This window comes from Ochotona princeps, chromosome 3 (genome assembly GCF_030435755.1).
Source record: "Ochotona princeps isolate mOchPri1 chromosome 3, mOchPri1.hap1, whole genome shotgun sequence".
Lineage (NCBI taxonomy): Eukaryota > Metazoa > Chordata > Mammalia > Lagomorpha > Ochotonidae > Ochotona > Ochotona princeps.
The window spans coordinates 101,691,325-101,716,104 of record NC_080834.1 but is presented as its reverse complement, the minus strand read 5'-3'; the positions used below and the strand labels follow the sequence as shown (position 1 = coordinate 101,716,104).

Sequence of the window (24,780 nt, the reverse complement as noted above, 5' to 3'; positions counted from 1 at the left end):
AAATACTCCCTTAGTTATTGGGATAAACTGGCACAAAATTGCTATATTTCTTTCAAAAAGAAAGAATGAAATGGCAATTTAAAAAATCCTGTTAGGTGACCCACAAAATCAGCCATGTCCACCATTTCATAACCAGAAGAAACATTATTCAGGGTAGACATCTGGTCTGCCTGGTTTTCTATTTTGCCCTTGACAGGGGGTGTGGTGGTATGGTTTGTGGAAACGCTACCCTTTTTGGGGTAATAACAGAGAGTGAGGGAGGGAACGTGACCTTTTCTCTATGATGGGTCTATTGCTGGCCTGTCTAAAATATCTCTTTGGATCTAAGTTTCTGTGTCATCTACAAGAGTAAGACATTTTCTACCACCATAAGTGAGTATTCTTTTTAGTTTCTTTTTTTTTTTTAAGATTTATGTATTTTTCTTGGAAAGTCAGATATACCAAAAGAAAGATCTTCCATCCTCTGGTTCACTTCCCAAGTGGCTGCAGTGGAGCTGAGCTGATCCAAAGACAGGAGCCAGGAGCTTCCCCTGGGTCTCCCACATAGGTGAAGGGTCCCAAGGCTTTGGGTCATCCTCTACTACTGCTTTCCCAGGCCACAAGCATGGAGCTTGAAGGGCAGTAGAGCAGCCAGGATATAAACCGGCACCCCTATTGGATCCCAATGTGTGCAAGACAAGGACTTTAGCCACTAGGGTACTGCACCTGGGACCTCTTTTTAGTTTCTAAGACTGTAAATTAATCACTTACTTCCGAGTGCATAAGATATGAAAGAGACGTTTGAGCCTTCCAGCCCATCTCTGACTTTCAGTCATAAATCTTTTAATATGCTCATGGGAAGGCATGTGTAGAGTTTGCCTCTTAGGTGCCCAACATGATGCCTGGCACTGAGGGTATACAGAACCGCTTCACTATTTCAGCTACCCAGTGGTAGGCAGAGCAGGTCCTGAATTGTGGGCGACACAGTGGGCTACAAGCACCCAGCAGTATGTAAGGAAGGACTTGAAGGAATGATTGATTTCTCGTATGTCAAGGCAGATAGAAGGGGCTGAAGGAAAGTCCAGACAGGCAGGAGTGGAAAAAACCATCCAGAAGCAAAGCAAGTACCCAGCAAGGTGGTGGCAGAGCTGAGCTTGGATTCCATCCTGATTCCAAAGCTGCTGTTCTCTCCTCTGCACCAGAGGGAGTGCTGGGTGTCTGACTCATGCCAGCAGCCGTGCAGAAGAGATGACCGCCTCTCCCAGAAGATGCTGCTCTGTTGCACTTCACTCAGAAGCTCCACCAGTCATTTCACAATTCTTATTGTTTTACTATGACAAGTGGACCAATCATTAGCAAGTCATTTATAAGTATGGTGGAATTAACTGCTTGCTTCGATCTTATACCCCCAAATTATCTGATTTGTAAGAATTTGATTTACCAAATGTTTTGGAGTTAGCATAAGTCAAATACATGCCATGTGATGGGAAGGGAGTTTCTGACTGTTCACCAATGACATCTGAACTGAAGGGACTCAAACGCTAGCTCTAAAGCCCAGTACATAAGATCCAGCTTTCAGTGCTATGGGTATTCTGGAAAAGCATGGGTTTTTGTTGTGTTGATAAAGAACCTGAACCCCAAAGGTACAAAGGAGGCATTCTTTGCTATTCTCCCCTTGGCTACAGCAAAGCACCAAGGGCAGTAGAAACTTTGTCAAATGGCTCACCGTGATTCCTGTGTTCTGCTATTCCTGCCCCTGTGTGATCTCCTCCATCTGAGTAGGGCTGGACTTATTGGCTTACTTTCACCCAACAGAACACTGCAAAAGTGATGGAATGTTACTCCTGCAGCTAGGTTAGAAGAGATTGTTGGGCACTCTCTGACTCTTCTTATATAGACAAGCTGCATGTGTGAACTCTTTTTGGGAGAGGTTCAGTGACCAGGGAGAGATGGAACTCTGTCCAAGAGTTCCCTAAGGAAATGGAGCTTTCTAAGAAGCAGTGGGCCAGTGGGCCTGGCAGTAGCTCCTTCCCCAACAAAATCCTCACATGAGAATACAGCCCTAGCCAATACATTCATTGCAACCGCTGGAGCCCCAATCACACCTGGGTTCTTCATTCACAGAAATAGTGTGTTGTGTGATTAGTGGTGATTGTGACACACTAGAAAACTACCACACAAAACTAAGGCACAGAGTCAGTATGAGAGGGGCCTACCAAGGGTGTAGTTACAAGAAGATTTACTATATGAACTATTCCCACAACTTTGCAAATAGTTTACCAAGGATGGAATCTCCATGACTGGCATTGTGGCATAGTGAATTAAGCTGCCATCTGTGACACAGGCATCCCATATTGGAGCATTGATTCGAGTCCAGGCCTTTCTACTTCTCATCAACTCCCTATTAATGCTCCTGGGAAAGCAGCAGCAGATGGCTCAAGTGCTTGGGTTCCCATTGCTTGCATGGGAGACCTTCATGGAATTCTAGGCTCCTTGCTTCAGCCTGGCTCAGCCCTGGCTGTTGTGGCCATTTGGGAAGTGAATCAGTGGATAGAAGATCTCCTTGTCTCTCTCTAACTCTGCCTTTTAAATGAATAAATAAACTTTTTACAAAGAAAAAAATACCAGCCTTTTGGAATATTAGGTGGGATTTTTTTTTTTTTTTTTTTTTTTTTTTTTTTTTTTTTATTGCTTCAACATCTACATGTTCCTGGGTGCTGAGTCCTGGGACCAAGATGGTGAGCAAGACTGAGGCTGTGGTCCTGCTCAGAAAGAACTGCAGTTCGCGGCTGCAGAGGGAACAAGTGGGGGAGATGTTGGCTCAATAATCCCTCCTTTACTCACTTGCTTCAAGTTGTTTGACGGGATGTGAAGGAAGGGCACGTATAATTTCATCTGGGTTGGTCAGAGAGAGCTTCCTTGAGGAAGTGCCCCTTAAGCCGAGGAAGCAGGCAGAGAACAGAAGGTAGGAAAGAAAATAACAAATCTCAGGTAGATCAGTGCATTCTTAAAGAGGAGGTAGCCAGCAGTATAGAACAAGTTCACATTCATGATCAAACAGCATCCTACTCCGAGGAAATGGTGTTGTGAGGTATAGTTTGCTCAAGTTCCCTTAGGGGCCAGTGTACTCTGAGTGTGCATCTGTCACTCTTTCAACTAAATAAAATAAAATCTCCCCCGCCCCGCCTGGCCACATTTGGGCAAGGATAGACACTGAAGTATTCATGCATAAGATTGTATGTCCAGGCTGTATTTTTGGATATGGTGGCAGGGTGAGAGTTGGAAGTGGGTTGGAATACTAGATAAAATGATTTTTCTAAATGAGTTAATAATCGTGAAAGCAAGATGATGGATTTAAAATCTAAAAAAAAATATATTCCAAGGAGCTGGGTGTGTATGTGTGTGTTTGAGAAGTCATTTCACTTACATCTTATTGCTGCATACCACAAAAGAGAAATCAATAACATCTTTTTAAAAAAAATATGGAGCCTTATACCACAGTTTAAAAAAAAATTTGTTTATTTACTTGACAAGTAGAGCTACAGGAAGCGGGGGCGGGGGGGGAGATGATTCACTCCCCAAGAGGCCCATATGGAATGCGGGCATCACAGGTTGCAGCTTAATGTGTACCACTATGTAACACACTGAGGGCAAGGGAATTGCATCAATTTCCTGGTGGAGAAACTGTGAAGACTTTTTTGGCGTCACATCATATGGCTAACACAAAATGAGTGTTTGGGCAATGTACCTCATCTGCTGGCTGAAGAGTTGTAGTATGTCCTGGCTTATGCACCTTCTTTGCTAGTTAAGATGGTATGTTTCATCTACTATAAAAATCTAATCACATAGTTTACCCTAGATTAAAAGACCTGGGAAGGATCCTGTTCAAATGTTAGTAAAATGTTACTGAAAGGATAATGTTTTAAACACTTCTGTTAAATGGCAATACGAAGAGTTATAAGCTGGGGAAGGAGAAAAATAGAGTAAGACGGATGGAAATCCCTCCTTTTAAAATTCTCTGTTGGCATGCTTCAGTAATAACCGAGTGTAGATTTCTTTGAAGTTTTCTCTTCCTTTTACTCGTGTTTATCTAATAGGGGGTCAGACTGTGCACGCATCATCAGGATGCATGGAGTTTTATGAGTTAGGGGCATATTTCAGGACTTTTTTTTTTCTTTTTAGGGAATAGGTATTTGCAGAGAAAGCTGAAGAGATGACGCTTTAATTACATCTGTTTCATTGTTGGGTTACTAATGGAACCACAATTTGTGATTTTAATTCAGACCTTTCTCAAAAACAGCTTTGCTGCCAAAATCGAGTCTCTGGCAAACACCTAATAAGCGAAGATTTCAACAGACCCTGACATACACGGATGATTTTTTTCCTTCCTGAGCCAAGGTTAAACAAAAGAAAAATTAGGAAGCTTGGTTCGAGTAGAGAGGATTTGCTGGTAATTTTGAAACCACGAGAAGGCTGCTGTCAGCACTAAGCAGAAAAAGGCTAATGCGAAGGAGATGGTGGAGTGGGCCTGAACACATCCCCACACTGCATGTGTGCTGAGACCTCGCCAGCCCCAGAGGCCTGTTGAGGCCAGAGAGTAGGTGGTGCTCTGAGAGAAGCCAGCCATCAGGAGAGTTCTGTCCCCGCCTTTTCCGTGTTCACTGTTGGTTCTGGCCTCCTGGCAGGGAAATACTAACTCCCAACAGTGCTTCCCGGGAGCAAATTGTTTGTTTTCTCTCCCAGAATCCAGCCTGGGGTCAGCTGTTAGCAGCAGAGCCTGGCAGGGAAAATCTATTTGCAACAACTAGTCCCGGGAGGGAGAGATGGATACAGAGGGACTGCAGGGGAGCTCGGGGCACCAGCAGGGGCAGTCGCACCGGGCTGCCAGGGCGGCCTCCACCTCGAAGTCAGGGGCCAAGGCTCAAGGAGTCCCATCTGTGGGTGCACGCGCGCCCAACTTCCCTCGTATACGCCAACACATCCATGCACATGCCAATCACACTCACCTGCACACACACCCACGTATGTCATTAACACACACCAGGCAATCACGAACACACTCATACATCACCCACTTAACACTCTCTCTCTCTCCCTCTCTCTCTCCCAGGCTCACACCCTCCGCAGCCCTCTGGGTCGTGTTCCCGCTCCCCAAGGTTCTAGGACGAGTCAGCAGTGACACCCACGGCCGCGCTGCAGACGGACGCAGCCGCGGACACCTCGTGAGCTTGGGCACCTCCCGGGGTCTCGAGGCACAGACACTGGGGGAGCTGCGACTGAGGGAACGTGGGGCGCGCGTGGCGTCGGCTGCGCGTGACAGAAAACACCGCCCGGGGCGGCGCGCCTGGGGCAGCGACCGAGAAGCCCTCCGCGTCCGCTCTCCTCACGCGCGGCACGGGGCGACGTGTGCTGGACGCGCGGGCGGGCGGTGCCGAGGCGGCCCGGGTCGGAAAGCAGCAAGGAGCCGGCCGGGATCGCCCAGGGCGCGTGCGCGCGTGCGCGGGGGGCGCGCCGCGGCGGAGGGCGGAAGGGAGGAGGCAGCGGAGGCTGGGCTGCGGTTGCTGCGCCCGCTCGCTCGCCCGGGGCGGCTCCTGTGGAGCCCGCGGCCGCCGCTAGTCAGGCGCCGCTCGTGAGGCGCCGCGGGCCGCCTGCCCGCCGTGCCGCGCCCGCCCCGCAGCGAGTGCCGCCTGCTCGCTCGGCCGTGCCCGGCCGGACGCCGCCCGTCCCGGCTCCCGCGCGGGGGTCCGCGCCGACGCGGAGATGAGTGCGGCGGCGCCCGCGCCCGAGCGGGGCTGGAAGAGCGAGAAAGTGGACGAGGCGCAGGCCCTGGCGCGGAGTTGCGCGGCCCGCAGACCCGACTTCCAGCCGTGCGACGGGCTGTCCATCTGTGCCACGCACAGCCATGGCAAGTGCTTCAAGCTGCACTGGTGCTGTCACCTAGGATGGTGTCACTGTAAGTCGAGTGGCGTCTCGGCGCCTTCCGTCCGGGCTCGCGGCCGGGACTGGGTGGTCGCCGTGGGGCTGCGGGCTCTGCGGGGTTCACGGTGCCACAAGCGGGGCCAGGGCTGCCCGCGGCTCGGGTGGGCACTGCCGTGGCAACGGGGGCGGCTGTCGGGGCAGTCCGGCCGGAGCCACTTCTCCAGATGAAACGTGCTGGTCGCGGACGGGCTGGAGTCGGGGTGTGTGCCTCACCTCTTGCAGGTGACCGGGATGGGGCAGCGTGGAGGGAAATGGCAGAGCAGGTGGAGTTGAGGGGAACCCTTTTTCCTGGAGGTGATGATGGAGGTTTCCTCTTTCGCCGTTTCACTTTGATTTCTCTCCTGGGATGCAATTTAAAGCAAAACCGCCGCTGGAGTCGAAGTGTGTGCCTTTCAGTGTGTTATGGAGAAGAAGGCTGTAAGTGTGGGAGGTTGCTTCCACGAAGTTACTGTTAACACATTGGAAGGGTGAACTCCTTTTACATATCCAACTGCTGCCTACCTATGAGTTTCTATAACACTTACAAGATAAAATGGGAGAATGTAAGCTTGTATAATCTCAAGCCGATTTATAACGCCAGAATTTACCGGTCTAGGCCCTATCTCTATGTTTATCCTGTCTGTGATGTGTAAACAGATAAATCTTAACTAACCATTTAGTCAGAATTCCACAATTTGATGTATTCATGCTGTTTGGCCTGTTGTACCCAATAGATCATTTCTTTTTAGAAATAGCTTGTAATATTAGTTTACACATTTTAATATAATGTTTTGGAGTGTTTAGGACACAAATTTCCCAAGTGGTCTAAGGTTAAAATTATTTTTTTCCTCTTCTTGGTCGGGAAAAAAAAATGGCTTATAACCGGAGATGCAGTACATAATAAATCCTTTTCTGAAGCAATTGAACAATCATTGGGTATTTTTATATGAATTTTTGAATTGAAGGTAGAGAATCCTTGTTTTTCCTTTATTAATTCAGGGCACATGAAGCAGTATTGATTTGTGGGTGTGTGGGTGTGTGCTGCGGGGTGTTGATGGGTCAGTGTCTTCCTGTGTCTCCTTGTACCTATTGTGCTTAGGTCTGTTCCCAATTAGGAAGCCTTGCCTTGGGGGAGGACAGGCTACAGTGTTGCAAGTAGCAGCTACAGGAAAGCTGGCATGCTGAAAGGCACCAGCGCCAGGAATCTGGCCCTTGTCCACATTTGGGGGAAACGGCGTCTGAGGGCCGATTGTCAGGCATCTTATAGATGGGCAGTCAGGGCCTGTTTTATTGCAGCTCTGTCTTGTCTTGGTACACCATTGCAGACTTCAACCTTGCCGGCTTCATGGGCAGCTTCCTCAACCTTGACTCTTCAAATACTCCTCCCTAGATGGAGCTGAAGTCAGTACTTGCTTGCGTCTTGCACTGGTCCTGTTTGAGCCTGGTGAACCCCCCTACAACAGTGGAATCCTGTTTTTAGATCCTGGCTGTTTTAACACTTCAGGTTCATATAGGTAAATATCCATAGGAATGTCTTCCCAGCAGGGACCATCTTCCCTTTAATCATTCTTGACATGTCTTTTCTGAAATAGAGTTGAAAATCATGTTGCAAGGAGTAAAGGAAGAGGGTCATCATTTCCCCATCAAGACATTGATTGTATTTCTGAATCTCCACCCCTTTCTCCTTTCCTTTCATGGAATAGTGTACAGCCTTCTCAGCATCCTAGCTGTCCTGTTCTGAACGTTGGCCAGTTTGGTTATGACCTTTGGAAGACTGGGACCTCTTGAAAAGTACACCGTGTCACAGTTGTGGTCTGGTTAAGTCCAGAGTTGAGCAATTCTGCTTCCTCCTGCTTCTGAGATGCTGTTACTGCAGCGTCTTGGTTTTTCTGGTATGCACATCACAGGCTGGGCTTGCTGCCTTCAGACTGAATTAAGCTTGCTGTCAACTAAAGCCATTGAACTAGATTTTTTGTTGTTGTTGTTGTTTTAACGGATGTGGCAATTAAGCCACAGCTTGCCCATCTCAAAGTTAGATTTATATATGTTATTTTTAAAGATTTATTTATTTCTATTGGAAAAGCAGATATACAGAGAGGAGGAGAGACAGAGAGGAAGATCTTCTGTCCGTTAATTTACTCCCCAAGTGGCTGCAACTGCTGGAGCTGAGCTGATCCAAATCCAGGAGCCAGGAGCCTCCTTCAGGTCTCCCATGCAGGTGCAGGGTCCCAAGGCCTTGGGCTGTCCTTGATTGCTTTTCCAGGCTGCAAGCAGGGAGCTGGATGGGAAGCAGGGCCGCCGGGATCAGAACCAGTGCCCATATGGGATCCCAGTGCGTGCAAGGTGAGGACTTTAGCCGCTAGGCTACCATGCCAGGCCCTAGACTTATATTTTTGGACACATATGCTGATCCCTTATTTCCTTTTGCCTCTTCAATTTCATTTTGTTAGCTCTTTCTTTTGGTACTGGTAAGTGCTCTGGCAAACATAGTGAGCATTCCTAATACCTACCGAACCTTCTGTAAGAAATGTGGTAAGTGCGAGCCGCACAACGTGTCATGGCACAGCAAGGCCAAAGAGTCACTGTGTGCCCAGGGAGAGCCACAGGCTCATAGGGAGCAGTGTAGCTGTGGTGGGCAGACTAAGCCGATTGTCCAGAAACAGCTTAATGCTACAAAGAAGACTGTGCTGTGGCTTCAGTGTGTTGAGGCCAACTGCAGAGCTACGAGGTTGTTTAGAGTTGTAAACATGTCTAAAAGGGAGATGACTGTCCATCTTCTGTTTTATATGAAGACAGTGACATCTTAAGGTTTCTGTTCATTTAAAAAAACTTTTTATTTTATTAGGACTAGTTCATTTTTTTGTCTCGCTGTGCTTTTCACCCTGACTGTTTCATCATCTGTATTAAAACCCCCCCTCCCTTCTTTCATTGTTGGGCACCGATAACGTCTTCCTTGCGTTACTGATAAAATTGCTGAACAGGATAAGGCCGCTGACACAGTCCTGAAGCTTGCTGGTAGAACTGCCCTTCAGGTTCATAACAATTCATTCATTCATTAATGAAGACTTGTTCCAACAGTGATTAGCCGTCTGATCATACTATTACCCAGTTACATTATCTTGTCCATTTGAATATAGTTAAGAACCTGATCATTTAACTTCTTCAAATCCTGTTAGCACAGTTCAGTTTTTACTGCTGCTGTTTTAATTTATGAGGTTTTTATTAAAAAAAAAAACAGGAAATTAGTCTGATATAGCTCAGGTTAGTTTCACAGGTTAAATGTCGTTTTTGAGTAAATATTTCAGATTTTGAAAAGCATCAATATTAAGTATACGGACTGTTGTGGCAGTTCTCTCTGTTTTGTAAAAACTTGACCTATGTTTCTGGTCTTTGCCAGTCTTTGGAAAATCTCCGATTTTCTCTGCTTCCTCTGCTGGCAGCGGTTCAGTGGTTCCATTCAAGAGGAGCTGGACTTCATTGAAAGCAGCCAAGTGTTCTGATACAGTCTCTCCCCTACACCGGGCATCCGTTCTTCATTCCCATTTCATTCCAAGCATCAGTTTTTAAAACAAAGCGGAGATAATTTATGTGAGAAGTTGTGGGGTTTTTTCTTTTTACATTTTAGCATTTGTTGGTTTCATGCAGAAGCAGAATTCCTTATCCTCTCTTTTTTAAAAATTTATTTTATTTTTATTTGAAAGGCAGAGTTGCAGAGATAGGGAAAGACAGAAAGGTCTTCCATCCAAAGCCAAAAGCCAGAGGCATCCTTCAGGTCTCCCACATGGGTACAGGGGCCAAAGGACTTGAGCCATGCTTCACTGCCCTCCCAGGCCTCAAAATAGGGATCTGGGTCAGAATTAAAGTAGCTGGGACTTGAATCGGTGCCCATATGGGATCCTGGTGCTAAAGGCAGAAGGCCAGCCTCTTGTGCACAGTGTCGCCCCTTTTCCTCTTTTGAATATATTTTGAGCATATCCTGTCTATGGGGCATATTATTATGGAAACTCACAAAAACAAATATGAGGAGGTGCCCTCTAAGAAGGGTCAAAGGGTGTGATCTGTGCGTTAATTTTTGTAGGTTTCTTAAAAATCGTAAACTAGATAGATATGAAAACTGTGTTCACCAAATTTGAGAATGGTGACTGATGACTGAAAAAGGTAAATCTAAAACAAATAATGTTCAGCTTTATGTTGTTGTGGGAAATTCACAGCCTTGGGAAATAGAAATAGCTGAAAAATGTGTAATCTAAGTCATGAAGCAGGAATATATTCATAGATACACTCACTACTTGATCTGTTAAAGGAAAGAATCAGTGCGTTTGAGCTGCAATGGACTAAGGACAGGAGAACCACAGTTCAGTTGGCATCCATAACACAATTGGGCTGAGAAAGCAGTTACCCTCAGTCTGTAACTTTGTTTTGTTCCAGTAAAGGAATCATATTGGATTGAATTGATGAGGGAAGGTTCCAGAACTAGTTTTGAGAGAGAAAAGGACACAGCTTGGCTGACGGAAAGAGGTAGCAAAGAATAAATCATATATAGGTATTACAAACTAGATTTTTCATGAATAAACAGACTGTTTAGAAAAAAAGATGAGATTAGGTTGGTGGAGATAGGGATAAGTGTGCAGATCTGAGAGGTGAAATCTACAGGCTTGATTAGATTTGGAGGGGAAAAAGAGGAAGGTTATTAAGGATAATGTCTAAAATTGTGCCTAATGCAAGTTTGATGAATGTGGGTGCCATTCATTAACAACAGCCAAACACTGGGGAAAAGATGAGGGCTCGGGGGAAGATTGTGCATCCAGCCGTGGACCTATTGCATTTGAGCTGCTTCTGTCATTGCGCTGCATGTGCGCATGTGGTGATGTGCAGGAATCTGGAACTCCAGAGCGGTCTTGGCTGTGCATACAGTGGTAGTCCTTTACTGATTTACACATTGCGGTTGTATCCACAAGGAGGTGTGTCATTGCCAAGGGGAAGACTGTATCACGAGCCATGAAGGAAACCATTTGGCTTTCCCTTTAAGACATCAGTGTTTACAGTGTGAATAAAGGATGCTGAGCTGACAGAAAACTCCAAGCACAGCTGGCTAGAGAAGAAGCAGCTAGAAAATATGTGTTGCAAAAGGGAAATGAGTGTCTTACGTAACTGTACGAAGATCAACCCCACATTCAACAAATCGGTGCTTCAATATTGGACACACAGCGGTTGTCTTTATTGAGAAGGTAAAAGGTTCGGTGTGACAGCAGTGACTTCAGGAATACATTTAATTGAAATATTATCAAGCCTGTTAGAGGCAGTGCATTCTTCGAGGTGAAAAGGGGACTAGGATGGCAGGAGCTGACAATGAGGACACAAAAATGAGTTAATATTTATTGAGTGATAACTTTGTATGTAAGTGAGCCTATTATGCTGAGCATATCAGGGCCAATTATATAATTATGTCCATTTTAAAGTTGAGGAAAAAGGCTTGGGAGAGTAATTTACCTAGGGGAAAATTCTCCTAATAATAATTAAATACCAAACTCGTAACTAGCATAGTTACTCCAGAGCAATTTAAAATTAATGGGTGGTGGGCAGGTGTTCAGCTTGATGTGTAAGCCTCTGGTTAGGATACCTGTACGCCACATCATGCTACCTGGGTTCCATTCCTGGCTTTGGCTCTTGATTCCAGGTTCTTGGTAATATGAACCCTGGGATACAGCCATTCTGGCTGAGTTCGGAGATCCAGGCTCCTGGCATCTAACTGTTGCAAGAATTTGAAGGGCATTCTCTCCTGCTGGATGACATGTCTGTTTCATACATACATGCATATATATAAAGATTAATGAGAAAAAAACAGGAAAGTTTGATTCCACTTAAGCAAGTGATAAGACAATTAGAAAAAATTATTTACTTTTAATAGAAAATCAGATATACAGAGAAGAGGAGAGACAGAGAGGAATCTCTTCTGTCTGTTAATTTACTCTCCAAGTGGCCACAACAGCTGGAGCTGAGCCGATCCAAATCCAGGAGCCCAGAGCCTCTTCTGGGTCTCACACATGGGTGCAAGGTCCCAAAGCTTTGGGAAGCGGGGCAGCCAGGATTAGAACCAGTGCCCATATGGGATCCCAGTGCGTGCAAGGTGAGGACTTTAGCTGCTAGGCTGCCGCACCAGGCCCGAGACATTTAAACATTTTTCTTTATTCTTATTTACTTATTTCTACACCTTTATTCTTTAGATGCCTGCCAGTAACTGTGTGAAGCTAGGCTGGGGCTAGGGGAACTCCATCTAGCTCTTCCACATGGATTTCAGGGATCAAATACTTGAGCCATTATATGCTATCTCCCAGGGTACACATAAACAGGAAGGCTGGGTTTGAAATGAAGGCAGGACTGGAACCCAAGCAATGGTGATGGCTGAATTTGCTATACCATAACACCAGTCCTGGGAAATATTTTTAAGAAATTGGCGACAAGTTATAGCAAATGCAATGTGAAATCTAAGAGATGAGAACTATGAAGATGTCACTGGGTGTGGTGGGGAACGAACTTCAAGTTGAGAGAAAGTGATTGTGACAGGTAGAGGTAAGTGGGTGTACCTGGTGCGATGAAGGTGCCACCAGCATAACTTAGAGTTGGTTTAATAAAATCACATGCTGGAGGAGCTCAGTGTTCTGCAGAAGACATCTTAAAAGATGTGTGTCTCACATTGAAAGCAGGAAGTGTGGGACTTGATCTAGTCTAATTGTTGATATTAGCATATCTAAAGAAAGATTGTCACAGGCAGAAGAGAAATGGGCAGCATAGAAAATCAGAAAAATTGGAGTTGCAGAAAACAGAATTTGGAAGTCATTTTTTTCAGATTGGTTCACAGAAGCTAAGGTGCTACCTGAAGGCTTGAAGCCTGGTCCTAAGACTGACTGTTTGGCGATAATTTGGCTTCCTATTTCTAGATTTTCTATGAAGAGAGAGGAACCGATCAGAGAATTTGACTCTCAGAACTTTCAGGCAAATGTACTTCTTTCTGTTGGTAAATTGCAATTATGATATTTATGTTATTCTGGTCGTTCTGTTTTCCTTCTTCTGCACAACTCCAGAGAAACTCAAAATCAAGTTCTGGCTTCCCCAGGGGAGTGCCATTTGGCTTTCCCAGAATATGCTTCAATCATATCAAAAACAGAAGCTACAAACAATGAATTTGGTAATATATATTTCTCCATTTATATACATATAAATAAATAAACAGGGATAGAGGTAGTTTGGATGAAAAGTTAACTGAGGCTTTCTCACTGTGTCTAGGAATTGAGCAAAGAGGATACAGATTCCCAGTAGAAAGTTCTTTTTAAGAACTCTTAGCCAAACTCAAGATTCCAAAGCTTTTCTTTTAATTTTTCCTAAAAGCTTTATAGTATTAAGTTGTGCATTTTAAAAAAGATTTATTTATTTTTATTGGAAAGTCAGATATACAGAGAGGAGGAGAGACAGAGAGGAAGATCTTCTGTCTGATGATTCATTCCCCAAGTGAGCCACAATGGCCGCAATGGCCGCAATGGCCGCAATGGCCGGAGCTATGCCCTTTCCTGCATTGGATAGCCTTTGTGCCTGGCTCCATTTCTGGGATTTTGTTCTGTTTCACTAGAGCTTGTCTTTGTCAATATCACTTGATCTTCAGAAATTTTTTTAAAGATTGTTTATTTGAAAGTCAGAGCGACTTAAATAGAGGGAGAGGAGATCATTTTCTATCCACTGATTGGCTCCTAATATTGGAATTTGCAATGGGTGGGGCAAGGACCACACTGAATTCAGGATCCCAAAACTCCTTCCGGGTCTCCCACGTGAGTGAGAGGAACCCATCCCCTGCCACCTGCCACCTTCCAGGATGCCCAAGAAGCTGGAATCGACAGCAGATCTGTGTCCAGAACTGAGGCACCCTGATGTGGGCTTCAGGCATCCCCAGCAGGGTACTGACTGCTGAACTGAATTCCTGCTCCACCACGCAGTCTCTATTTCTGTAACTGTATAGATAGTCCCCCACTTGTAATGGTTCTGCGTATGGTTTTTCCAATTTATGATGGTATGAAAGTGATACATGTGTTTATAGGGCTGCACTTCCATTCACAATGAAGCCATCCTCACATACTGAGTTTTGATTTTCCCCCAGGGTAGTGATAATGCAGTATGATGCTCACTTGCCAGGTTGGACGGTTGTGGCAGGCAGCCCTCAGCCACAGCTCCTAGTTACCCACAGCATCTTGAGGAGTAACAGCAGGTGTTCTATCGTGTCCTGCCATGACCTGTGTTGCCAAGTCACCGTGTTCAGGGATTATACATAGTACGTACATTTTGGATTTATTGTATTTTTTAAAAACATTCTGTAGGTTTTTTTTTTTTTTTTTTTTTTTTTAAGATTTATTTGTTTTTGTTGGAAAGTCAGACATACAGAGAAGAGGAGAGAGAGAGAGAGGAAGATCTTCCGTCTATTGATTCACTCCCCAAGTTGACACAATGGCTGGAGCTGAGCCTGTCCGAAGCCAGGAACTATGAGCCTCCTCCAGGTCTCCCATGCAGGTACAGGGTCCCAAGGCTTTGGGCTGTCCTTGACAACTTTCCCAGGCCACAAGCAGGAAGCTGGATGGAAAAGGGGGCTGCTGGGTTTAGAACCGGCGCCCATACAGGATCCTGGTGCATGCAAGGCAAGGGCTTAGCTGCCATGCTACCCCATGTTAGTTGAGGAGCATTTGTGTAAGAAGTCTTTGAATTGGGTAGACTTTTGTTTTCAAAATTGTTTTAGTTATTCTAGTTCCTTTGCTTTCCATATGAATGATAGAATACTAAAATATAGCTAGGATTTTTCACAGGAAATGAGACTGTTTCAGTCTTGAGAGAATTGAAGTCTTTATGTGGAGACCTGCATTCCATAAGCATGGTGCATCTCTCATTGTTTATTTAGAGCTTTTATCAGTGTTGTGTTATTTTTAGTGCTTAAGCCATGTACATGTGTTATTAGAATTATATATAAGTATTTTTTTTGAGTTCTTGCAAATTTTACACACTCACTATTGGTGCTCTATGCTGATTGCTGCTATTTAAGAATACTATTTTTATATGTTAATATCCTGTGGTCTTATTGAACTTACTGGTTCTATGAGGTGTCTCCTCAATCCCCATAGACTTCTTGGGATGTCTGTATGCTGCCCTTTGTGATTGCACAGGCTAACGCCTCCAGTGCTGTGTTGAATAAAAGTGGTGCGAGCATATATGTGTGCTTTGCTCCCTCCTCAAATAGGAAAACATTAAAAATTTCACCTGTAAGTGTAATGTAAGCAGTGTTTTGTAGATGCTCTTTGTCAGGTTGAGGAAGCTTCTCCTATTAATTTTTTGAGTTTTTTTTTTTTAATCACAGGTAGGTCTTAAATTTTTTTCAAGTATATCTTCTGTCATCAGTTGATACAGTCATGTAACTTTTCCTGATTACCCTGCTAATTTGTGTATTATCTTTATTTTCAAATATTGAAGCAGCCTTGCGTCCCTGAAATAATAGTGTGTAATTTTTTCCATATGTTGCTGAACTCTATTTGCTAACAGTTTGTTAAGGATTTTTGTGTCTGTGAGGGTATTTGGAAATGTTTGTAGGAGATGAAGTTAAAAGAAATTTATTTTGGTACAAAATAATTTTGAAATTTATGCATATGAAGAATTTCAGAAAGTTCATGAAAATGCGTTTTATAAAAATAGTGCATGTATTTACATATCTTTTGCACCAAAGTAAATTTATCTTTGAACTCCATTTTCCATGAACGTTTTGACATCTCCTTGCATATTTATGAGTAAAGTTGATCTGCAGATTTTTTTTTTGTACTGTATTTGGTGTTAAAGTAATACTAACTTCATAGTAAACTTGGAAGTTCTCTCTTATTTTTGGGACAATAATGTATAAAATTGGTATTAATTTTTCTTTAAGCAGCTTGTAGAATTTTCTAGTAAAGCCATCTTGGCCTAGAGATTTCTTTCCTGTTTCTTTCATTTGAGAGAGAGGCCACATCTGCTGCTTTACTTGCAAAATGCTGGTGATAGTGGAGGCTGAGCTAGGCTGCAGACAGGAGCCTGCACTGCCAAGAAGCAGAACCAGGCCCTGTACCAGTCACTCCACTGTGAGACGTGGGCACCTTCACTGGCAACTTAGCACAAGCCTGGATACCTTCCCTGGGAGTTTAAAATGATGACTATTCACTTATTAACATTTTATTTGAAAGGTAGAGAGACACCTTCCATATGTCAGTTTTTTTTTAAAGATTTATTTATTTTATTACAAAGTCAGATATACAGAGAGGAGGAGAGACAGAGAAGAAGATCTTCCATCTGGTGAGTCACTCCCCAAGTGAACACAACGGCCGGTGCTGTGCCGATCTGAAGCCAGGGTCCCAAGGCCGTGGGCCGTCCTTGACTGCTTTCCCAGGCCACAAGCAGGGAGCTGGATGGGAAGTGGAGCTGCCGGGATTAGAACCGGCTCCCATATGGGATGCTGCCACATTCAAGGCGAGGAATTCAGCCACTAGGCCACGCTGCCGGGCCCCATCTGTCAGTTTGCTACCACCCCCTCTCCAGTGCTGGGTCAGGGTGAAACTAGGAGCCTGGAATTCAAGCCAGGTTCCCCACCTTGGAGGTGAGTCCTATGGACTTAACCATTATCTGCCAACTTCTCTGTTGTGGATTGTTAGCAGGCATGAAGTTCTGTCTTAATCTTGGTGCTTACTTTGAGATAGTCAACATTGTATGTAAATTTGAGTTAAGTGCCCTATTGTAATTTTGTGTAATTTGACATTAACTGACAGTTAATGTAACTGTAAAGTGTTGTTGTTGCTTTGTAAAGTTCATTTAGCCTGATCAAACTTTATTTAAATACCAAAGAATCACTAATGATAATTTTTAGCAGCTTGCAAAGCCATGTTTTAGAATTAATATACATATCAAACCTGTCAGATTGTGGAGAACACTGTGATGCTTATTTTTATATTTTATTTAAAAGCTATAATCAGTGGAATTAATTTCTGTATTCAGCTTTGGATTAACCTTTGTATATGAGCCTACGTGAAGTTTTCTGTTTTTATAAATAATTATTATTTTACTAGACCTTTACTTTGGAAGAGTGTTAAAATGATATTTATTTAATAATTTCATTAAATTATTTTACTTCTCAAAAAGTTTAATAAGTTGGATTTGGCTTGGTAACCCAGTGGCTAAAGTCCTTGCTTTGCATGTGGCAGGATCCCATATGGGCACCGGTTCTAATCCTGGCAGCCCTGCTTCCCATCCAGCTCCCTGCTTGTGGCCTGGGAAAGCAGTTGAGGACGGCCCAAAGCCTTGGGACCCTGCACCTGCATGGGAGAACCAAAAGAGGCTCCTGGCTTCTGAGTTTGGATCGGCTCAGCTCCAGCTGTTGTGGCCACTTGGGGAGTGAATCAGAAGATGGAAGATCTTCTTCTCTGTCTCTCCTCCTCTCTGTATGTCTGATTTTCCAACAAAAATAAGTAAATCTTTAAAAAAAAAAGTTTAAAGGCCAGAGCTACATAATCAGAAAGCTTCTTTTAAAGAGAAGTAAGTAATTGGATTATAACACTTCTATCGATGTGATTGTCATTTATTGGGTATTTGCTGAACTTAGATATAAGTTTTATTACTTGATTAAATGACACACATTCATACTGTGGGAGAAATTACTATCAAATTCTCTATAATTTAGAAAATAAAGTACATTGGAATACCCAGAGATCTCTGTTTGTGGAGTGTTTTCAGATTATGTTGCAAAGTGAGGTTTGATGGAAGCTTTTGAAAATTCAAAGTGAGGGTGATCTGTTCTGTGTCTCCTGTTTTGCTTCAGCCATATGTCTGTTTATCTGTTTAGATAAAATTGCAAAAACTGAGGAAGTAATCTACATTAGCATAAAACAAAGTTAGGTTTTTTTTGTGTGTTGGGGGAAGGACATACAGTATCCTTTAAGGTTGACCAGATACAAATCCATTGATTTTCAGAAGCAGGGGTGGAAAACCTCAAGCTCACTAAATGAAAGTGTTCCCTAATACAAAAGGCAGAAACCTCTGCAAGGTTTACCTATTTTTTTAAAGTTGGAGTTAATATTAATATTGAGGATTTGTGCTGAGAGTTGGGAACGATAGATACCTTAAAGCTAGGCAGGTATCATCATCATAATTGTCATGGCAGTCTCTGTAGTGTACACTTGTAATTAACAATGACAGTAAGAAAGCAGGGCCCAGGGCCCTGGGTTCAAGGGCTTCAAGACAACTGAGTTACTTTATCCCGTGGGAGAGGACTGGATGCTAACCATAAAGCTGACTAGTAAGGGCTTTAAAATGCAGAAAACATGATGAGATCAACTTCAACAACTTTAAAAGGCCACAGAAGCCTTGACTCTCCTTGGAGAAGTCTCACTTTCTGTTGGCTGCCCTGACCAGAGGCCTAGGGTGCAGAGTCTTAAGTTGCATCTTTTTTTTTTTTTAAGATTTATTTTATTTTCATTGGAAAGTCAGATACACAGAGAGGAGGAGAGACAGAGAGAAAGATCTTCCGTCCAATGATTCAGTCCCCAAGTGTGAGAAATGGCCAGTGCTGTGCCGATCTGGAGCCAAGAACCAGGAACTTCTTCCAGGTCTCCCACATGGTTGCAGAGTCCCAAGGCTTTGGGCCGTTCTTGCCTGCTTTCCCAGGCCACAAGCAGGGAGTTGGAAGGGAAGTGGAGCTACCGGGAATAGAACTGGGGCCCATATGGTATCCTGGTGTGTTCAAGGTGAGGACTTCAGCCGCTAGGCCACTCCACTGGGCCCAAGTTGCATCTTTTGAACTATGCTTTTTTTTTTTTTTTTTAAGATTTATTTATTTTCATTGCAAAGTCAGATATACAGAGAGGAGGAGAGACAGAGAGGAAGATCTTCCATCCGATGATTCACTCCCCAAGTGAGCTCAATGGCCGGTGCTGTGCCAATCCGAAGCCGGGAACCTGGAACCTCTTCTGGGTCTCCCACGCGGGTGCAGGGTCCCAAAGCTTTGGGCCTTCCTCGACTGCTTTCCCAGGCTACAAGCAGGGAGCTGGATGGGAAGGAGCTGCTGGGATTAGAACCGGTGCCCATATGGGATCCCCAGGCTTTCAAGGCAAGGACTTTAGCCACTAGGCCATGCTGCCTGGCCGGAACTATAGTTTTAACATATAGACTGTTAGACATTATCTTTCCACTTTCTTCACTTGGAAAATGTGTAAACTGAAACATTGCTTATTAATTCTAGTGTAGCCCATAAAGTAGATGAATCCACATGTTTGGGAAAGGAAGGTTGTGCTTTTCTTATTTGTATCTTTATATCTGGGTCTGAGATTATATAGTTTGTAACCACTGTGAGAAAAATGCGGAATAAATCATTTGTAGGAAACAGAGGAAATCTGCAAGCATCTAGATTTCCCTGTTTGTGCATTTAACTCCCACTATACCCAATATGTATCCATAGATGGCTAATAGTATTTTGATGTCATAGCATATAAGATTTGTTCTGTTCTCACTTTCAAAGATGCAGGAGGTTATGTTAGTGATTTCTGCTTGCATTTTGAAATTATTGAACTTGGACTTATTGGCAAGTTGCTTTTTGATTTAAAGGTTTTTTAGGCTATAGTAGGGATAAACTATTGAGTAACTTCTTGGATTTGAAATATTTATACCACATGGGTCTATATTATTTATTATCTTAGTTTAAAAGGTTTTAGAGGCTTTTATTGCTGCAATAATTGCTTATCATCCTAGTAGAGAATAACTGTTCTGGATAATTTATTTACAACAAAATATAATTTAAAATAAATTCCTAATTAAAATCAGAATTTGACATTCTTAATTACATTATATAGATCTGTGGCTCATGGAGGTATATTGTGATTTGATGAAAATGTTCACTCATTAACCTGGTTTTATTTTACATAAACATCAACACACTAAAAAAAATATGCTGGAACAGAGCTCCGTGGTTAGCTTTCAAGCAGGAGATAATTATCTTAAAAACAGTGTTAGTATTATATGAAGTTAATATTGCAACTTTGATTATTATTGGTTTTGTTGCTTCTATGTGTGATTTGAAAATTAGTTTCTGCTATGTAGTTGTGGGATAATTATAAGATTTATGCTTAGTTTTATGTTTGTGTTTTAGTGATAATACACACTAAACGTGTTCTCCAGCATGCTGATTATATAGGCTTGCCCTTGTGTATTTGAGTTTAGTAAAAAAAAAAAAAATCATAAAAGCACACATTCTTTGGGAAAAAAAGACATGATTTCTAGGTATTAGTTCCTTTTTGCAAAGTAATGAATTACATTTTTTGTAGTGAGTTTGAGGTTAATTATACTTTTCCATGAAAACTGAGATGGTTCTGGCGCAGTGGATTGAGCTACCCCTGTGACAAGAGCATCCCAGATTAGACACAGGCTTATGTCCTGGCTGCTTTGTTTCTGGTCCATTCCTTCCCTCTGTACCTGGGAAACAGCAGCAGATGGTGCTTAGAGCCCTGCCACCCTCCTGAGAGCCTCATGGAATTCCTGGCTCCTGTCTTTGGCCTGTACCACCCTTTGCCATTACAGATGCTTGGGGAGTGAAGCAGCAGATGAATGATGTTTATGTATGTCACTCTGCCTTCCAAATAAGTCTCTTTAAAAATGTGTAGACTCCCGCAAAGTTTATATTTTTGTAACATGTCTAGGATTTTGATAATACTTTCTAATTTATCTGTTTTTAGGCCCACTCTTAAATTGATCATTTTATTTTCAGAAAAATTATCGTATTGTAGTTCTAAGAATGAATTAGTTTTGACTTTTACTTTTTCATCCCACGATTCTAGATACCAGCTCATAATAATGTTCAGGTATATAAAAAGACGTCTTAAGAGGTGATGGAAGACATTTTTTGATATTCTGGTGTATGAGATAAGGGAGTTGGGGAATTTTAATAAAAATGACAGATAATGGATACTTGGAGAACTTTGCTAGACAGTAAAGTGGATTTTTAAAAAGCTGTGTGATCTCCACTGGGGATCTGAATGTGAAGAATTTAAATATTTTTTCTGTGGTATGGTTGTGTGTGCAGTAAGAGAAAAGATCTCTTGCGTGTTTGAAATGTGTCAGAGGGTTGTGTCTTCTCACCAGGGCTGGCTTTGTGCCTTCACAGCTGTCAGGTCCTGCTGTTAGAGTTGTCCTGCGATCAGGTTAATGATCTGACATGTCACCATCTAGAAGTTCTTGAGCAATTTTGGACATTTCATTTTCATTTTGCGCCTTAACACGCCCAAATGATGTGGTCCGTTTGCCTTTTCCCATGATTGTCCTCAAAATTAATAAATTCAACAATCATATACAAGCCCTTAGTTATAAGAGAAAAATAGTATCTATTTCTTGGGTTGTTTAAGAACGGGGATGAATTAAAACATGTAAAGGTTGAGTGCAGCTTGCATTTTCTGTATTGTTTCTCAGGTCTCTCACAAGCTCAGTGTGCCTGGAGCACACAGGGAGGTTGTTTGGGACTCCTTGCCCTTCCGTCACGATCCTGTTCCCCAGGGTGTTTCTCATATGTTTTTGGTTTTCACTTCGTCAAGATAGTAATTCCTTTATGACTTATCCTGTTACTCTCTTGCAGTAAGTCTTCTAAGCTGCTCAACCTAGGAAGGGGGCCTAGAGCTTTCACTGATCTGATTGTCGGTTATATGAGACACTGGAAGCATGAATTGAGACCACTTTGCATTTCATATTTTTTTAACTCAAGAAATAAGCTAAAGAGTAAACTTAGGTAATTTATGAGAAAGTGCTTAGAAAAGTTGAGTATTATGGAATTCTCATGTATTTATCATTTTAATCTTTTTCCTTTTTTAAAGAAATTTATTTTTATTGGAAAGGCATGCCATTTGAGTGATGGTTTAGTCCCAACTGTTCCACTTCTGATCAAGTTCCTTGCTAATTCATCTGGAGAAACAGCAGAAAATGACCCCCATGCTTGGGCCCCTGGCACCAGTAGGTGGGACCTGGATGGAACTCTTGAGGCCTGGCTCACTCCTGGCCGTTGTGACTATTTGGGGAGTGAACCAGCAAGTGGAAGATATCTTTGTCTCTCAGTCTCCCCTCTCTCTGTGTCACTCTACCTTCCAAACAAATAAAAAAATTAAAAAAATATTTATTTTTATTTGAAAGGCAGATTTACAGAGAGGAGGAGAGACAGAGAGAAAGATCTTCCATCCGCTGGTTCACTCCCTAAGTGTCTGCAGTGGCCGGAGCTGAACTGACCTGAAGCCAGGAGCCTCTTCCGGGTCTCCCATGCGGGTGCAGAGTCCCAAGGCTTTGGGCTGTCCTCAACTGCTTTCCCAGGCCACAAGCAGGGAGCTGGATGGGAAGTGGAGCTGCCGGGATTAGAACTGGCACCCATATGTGATCCCAGTGTGAGTAAGGCAAGGATTTCATCATTAGGCCATCGTGCCGGGCCCTAAAATGAATCTTAAAAGGGTTTATTTGTTTATTTGTTTGGAAGAGGGAGAGATGGAGAGGTCTTCTATTCGTCTCCCTCTCCCCTGCAAATAGCCTGAAAATCAAGGGGCAGGCCAGGTTGACATAGGGGACCAGGAATGCTGAACTGGGGCTGTCATGTGAGTGGCAATGGTGCAAGTATTTTGACCATCATTTGCTGTTTGCTAGTTTAACCAGGGAACTTCAGAAAGTGGAGCTGCTGCAGCTGGAACTGGGACTGGCACTCATTACAGATGCTGTGTGGCAAGTGTCAGTGTAACATGCTGTACTACAACACTGGTCTGTTTATTGACAGTTTTCAAATATTGAATTTAAAGGATTTTTAAAAGTTTGATTTATTTGCTTGATTTGAAAGGTAGAGCTATGAAGTGAAAAGAAAAGAGAGAGTGAGGGAGGGAGGGAGGGAGGGAGAAAACGCTTGTATCCATTGGTTCACTCCCTAGTTTTCTGTCTGGACCAGCTAAGGCCAGGAGCTCCATCCGTCTTTGTGTCTACGGGGGCAGCAGGGTCCCAAGGACTTAAGCCTTTTTCTGCTGCCGTCCCAGGAAGCTGGATTGGAAGCAGGTTACCTGGGAATTGGCACTCTGGTATGGGATGTCATTGTCACAACTGGATTGCACTGTCACAGACCCTGCCTCCTCTGTAGTCATTTTGTGATTTCTCTAATGACCAATGCGGATGTGCATTTTGTCATGTGCTTATTTTCCATTTGTTTAATTGTAAGCGAAATATCTGTTGAAATTTCTCTTTTTCATTTATTTATTTTTTGATCGTTGATGAGAATTCTTAATCAAGTCTGGATGTCTGTTGTTTGTCACATGTGTGCTTGCATATATTTTCCCCCAGTTTTTGGATGGTGTTTTCATTTTCTCGTAGGGTGTAAAAAAGGGTTGGAAATAATGACATTCAATTTGACTTTTTTTCATTTATGGCATGTGCTTTTTGAGTGTAATTTTTAAAAAATGACGTATTTGAAAGGCAAAGCTTCAGGGAAGGAGAACGAGACATAAAGGTCTTCTGTCTGCTGGTTCACTCCCCAAATGGCTGCAATAGCCAAATATTTGCAGGAACTCCATCTAGATAGTCCACATGGTGGCAGAGACCCAGGCATTTAGGACATCCTCCACTGTTTTCTCAGACATGTCAGCAGTGGGCTGGGTCAGAAACATAAAAGCTGGTACTCGAAGCAGCATTTCATGGGATATAGCCATTGAGAGCAGTAGATTTCACCTCCTGTGTCACAATGCCTGGCCCCTGTGCTCCATTTAAGAATTCTTTATCTGTCCAGACCAAAGCCAGGAGTTGGGAAATCCATCTGGGTCTCCCACATGGGTGATAGTAAACCTAATACTTGAACCATTGTCTGTTGTTTCCCTGGATATGTTAGCAGGAAACTGGATCAGAAGGGTGTAACCAGGGCTTGAACCTGTACTGTAACATGCAAGACAGGTGCAGAGTGAGGTAATATGTTACAGCACTACACCCAGCCTTCACCCTCCCCACCACACACTTTTTTTTTAACATGTGGATATTCATTTGTATCAGCACCATTTGCTGATGACTCACTCCCACTGAATTACCTTGGCACCTTGACTACAAATGTGCTGAAACCCTCCATTTGGTTCCCTTGATCTGAGTATCTGTTCTTTTAATCAGTATCACAATATCTTAATGACTAACTTTACTGTCAGTTTTGAAACCAAATGGTCTTCCAACTTCATTGTTTTTGGGGGGAGGAGGGGGAGGGAGGAAGCCATATATCTGCAAAATTGTAAAATGGAAAATAAGAATTAAGAAAATTGTTTTTCCCACATTTCCATGTATGTTTTGGAATTAGCGTCTCGATTTGTAAAACCAATGTGTTTGGTGTTTGGATTAGAGTTGCATTGAATTTGTAGGTCAGTTTGGACAGATTTGATTTTCCTTCATGTGTTTTGAAGTGCTGTTGTAAATGTATGCACATTTAGGATTTTGTATCTTCTTGGTTTGCTGACTCTTCTGTTATTGCATGATGCCCCCTTTTTTGTCCTTGGTAGTGTTCATTGCTTTGAATTATATTTTTATGTTAATGCAATTGCACCACCTTTCTTTCAATTAGTATTTCTATAGTACATTTCCTTGATACTTTCAATCATGTATGTATTATGTTTAAAGCGGTTTATGATAATATTTTATTGGACCTTGCATTTTTATAGGGCTGACATCATGGCTTTCTTTGGCTGCTTTCTGTTACCTGGCCTTACCATGTCTCCAGCTTTCTGTAATCTCTTTACATTCTTTCTCCTTTTCTCCACTGTCATGTCA

At 43.0% G+C, this 24,780-nt stretch overlaps 1 protein-coding gene across 1 annotated transcript in view; it reads left to right on the top strand.

The window, feature by feature from the left end:
• Nucleotides 1–5,633: 5,633 nt before the first annotated feature.
• C3H3orf70 (chromosome 3 C3orf70 homolog) overlaps nt 5,634–24,780 on the top strand; it is a 75,000-nt gene continuing 55,853 nt past the window's right edge. The window contains exon 1 of the mRNA XM_004577728.2: nt 5,634–5,932. Within this exon, the coding sequence (XP_004577785.2) occupies nt 5,740–5,932 (193 nt within the window). The 5' untranslated portion in view covers nt 5,634–5,739. The remainder of the gene's footprint in view (nt 5,933–24,780) is intronic.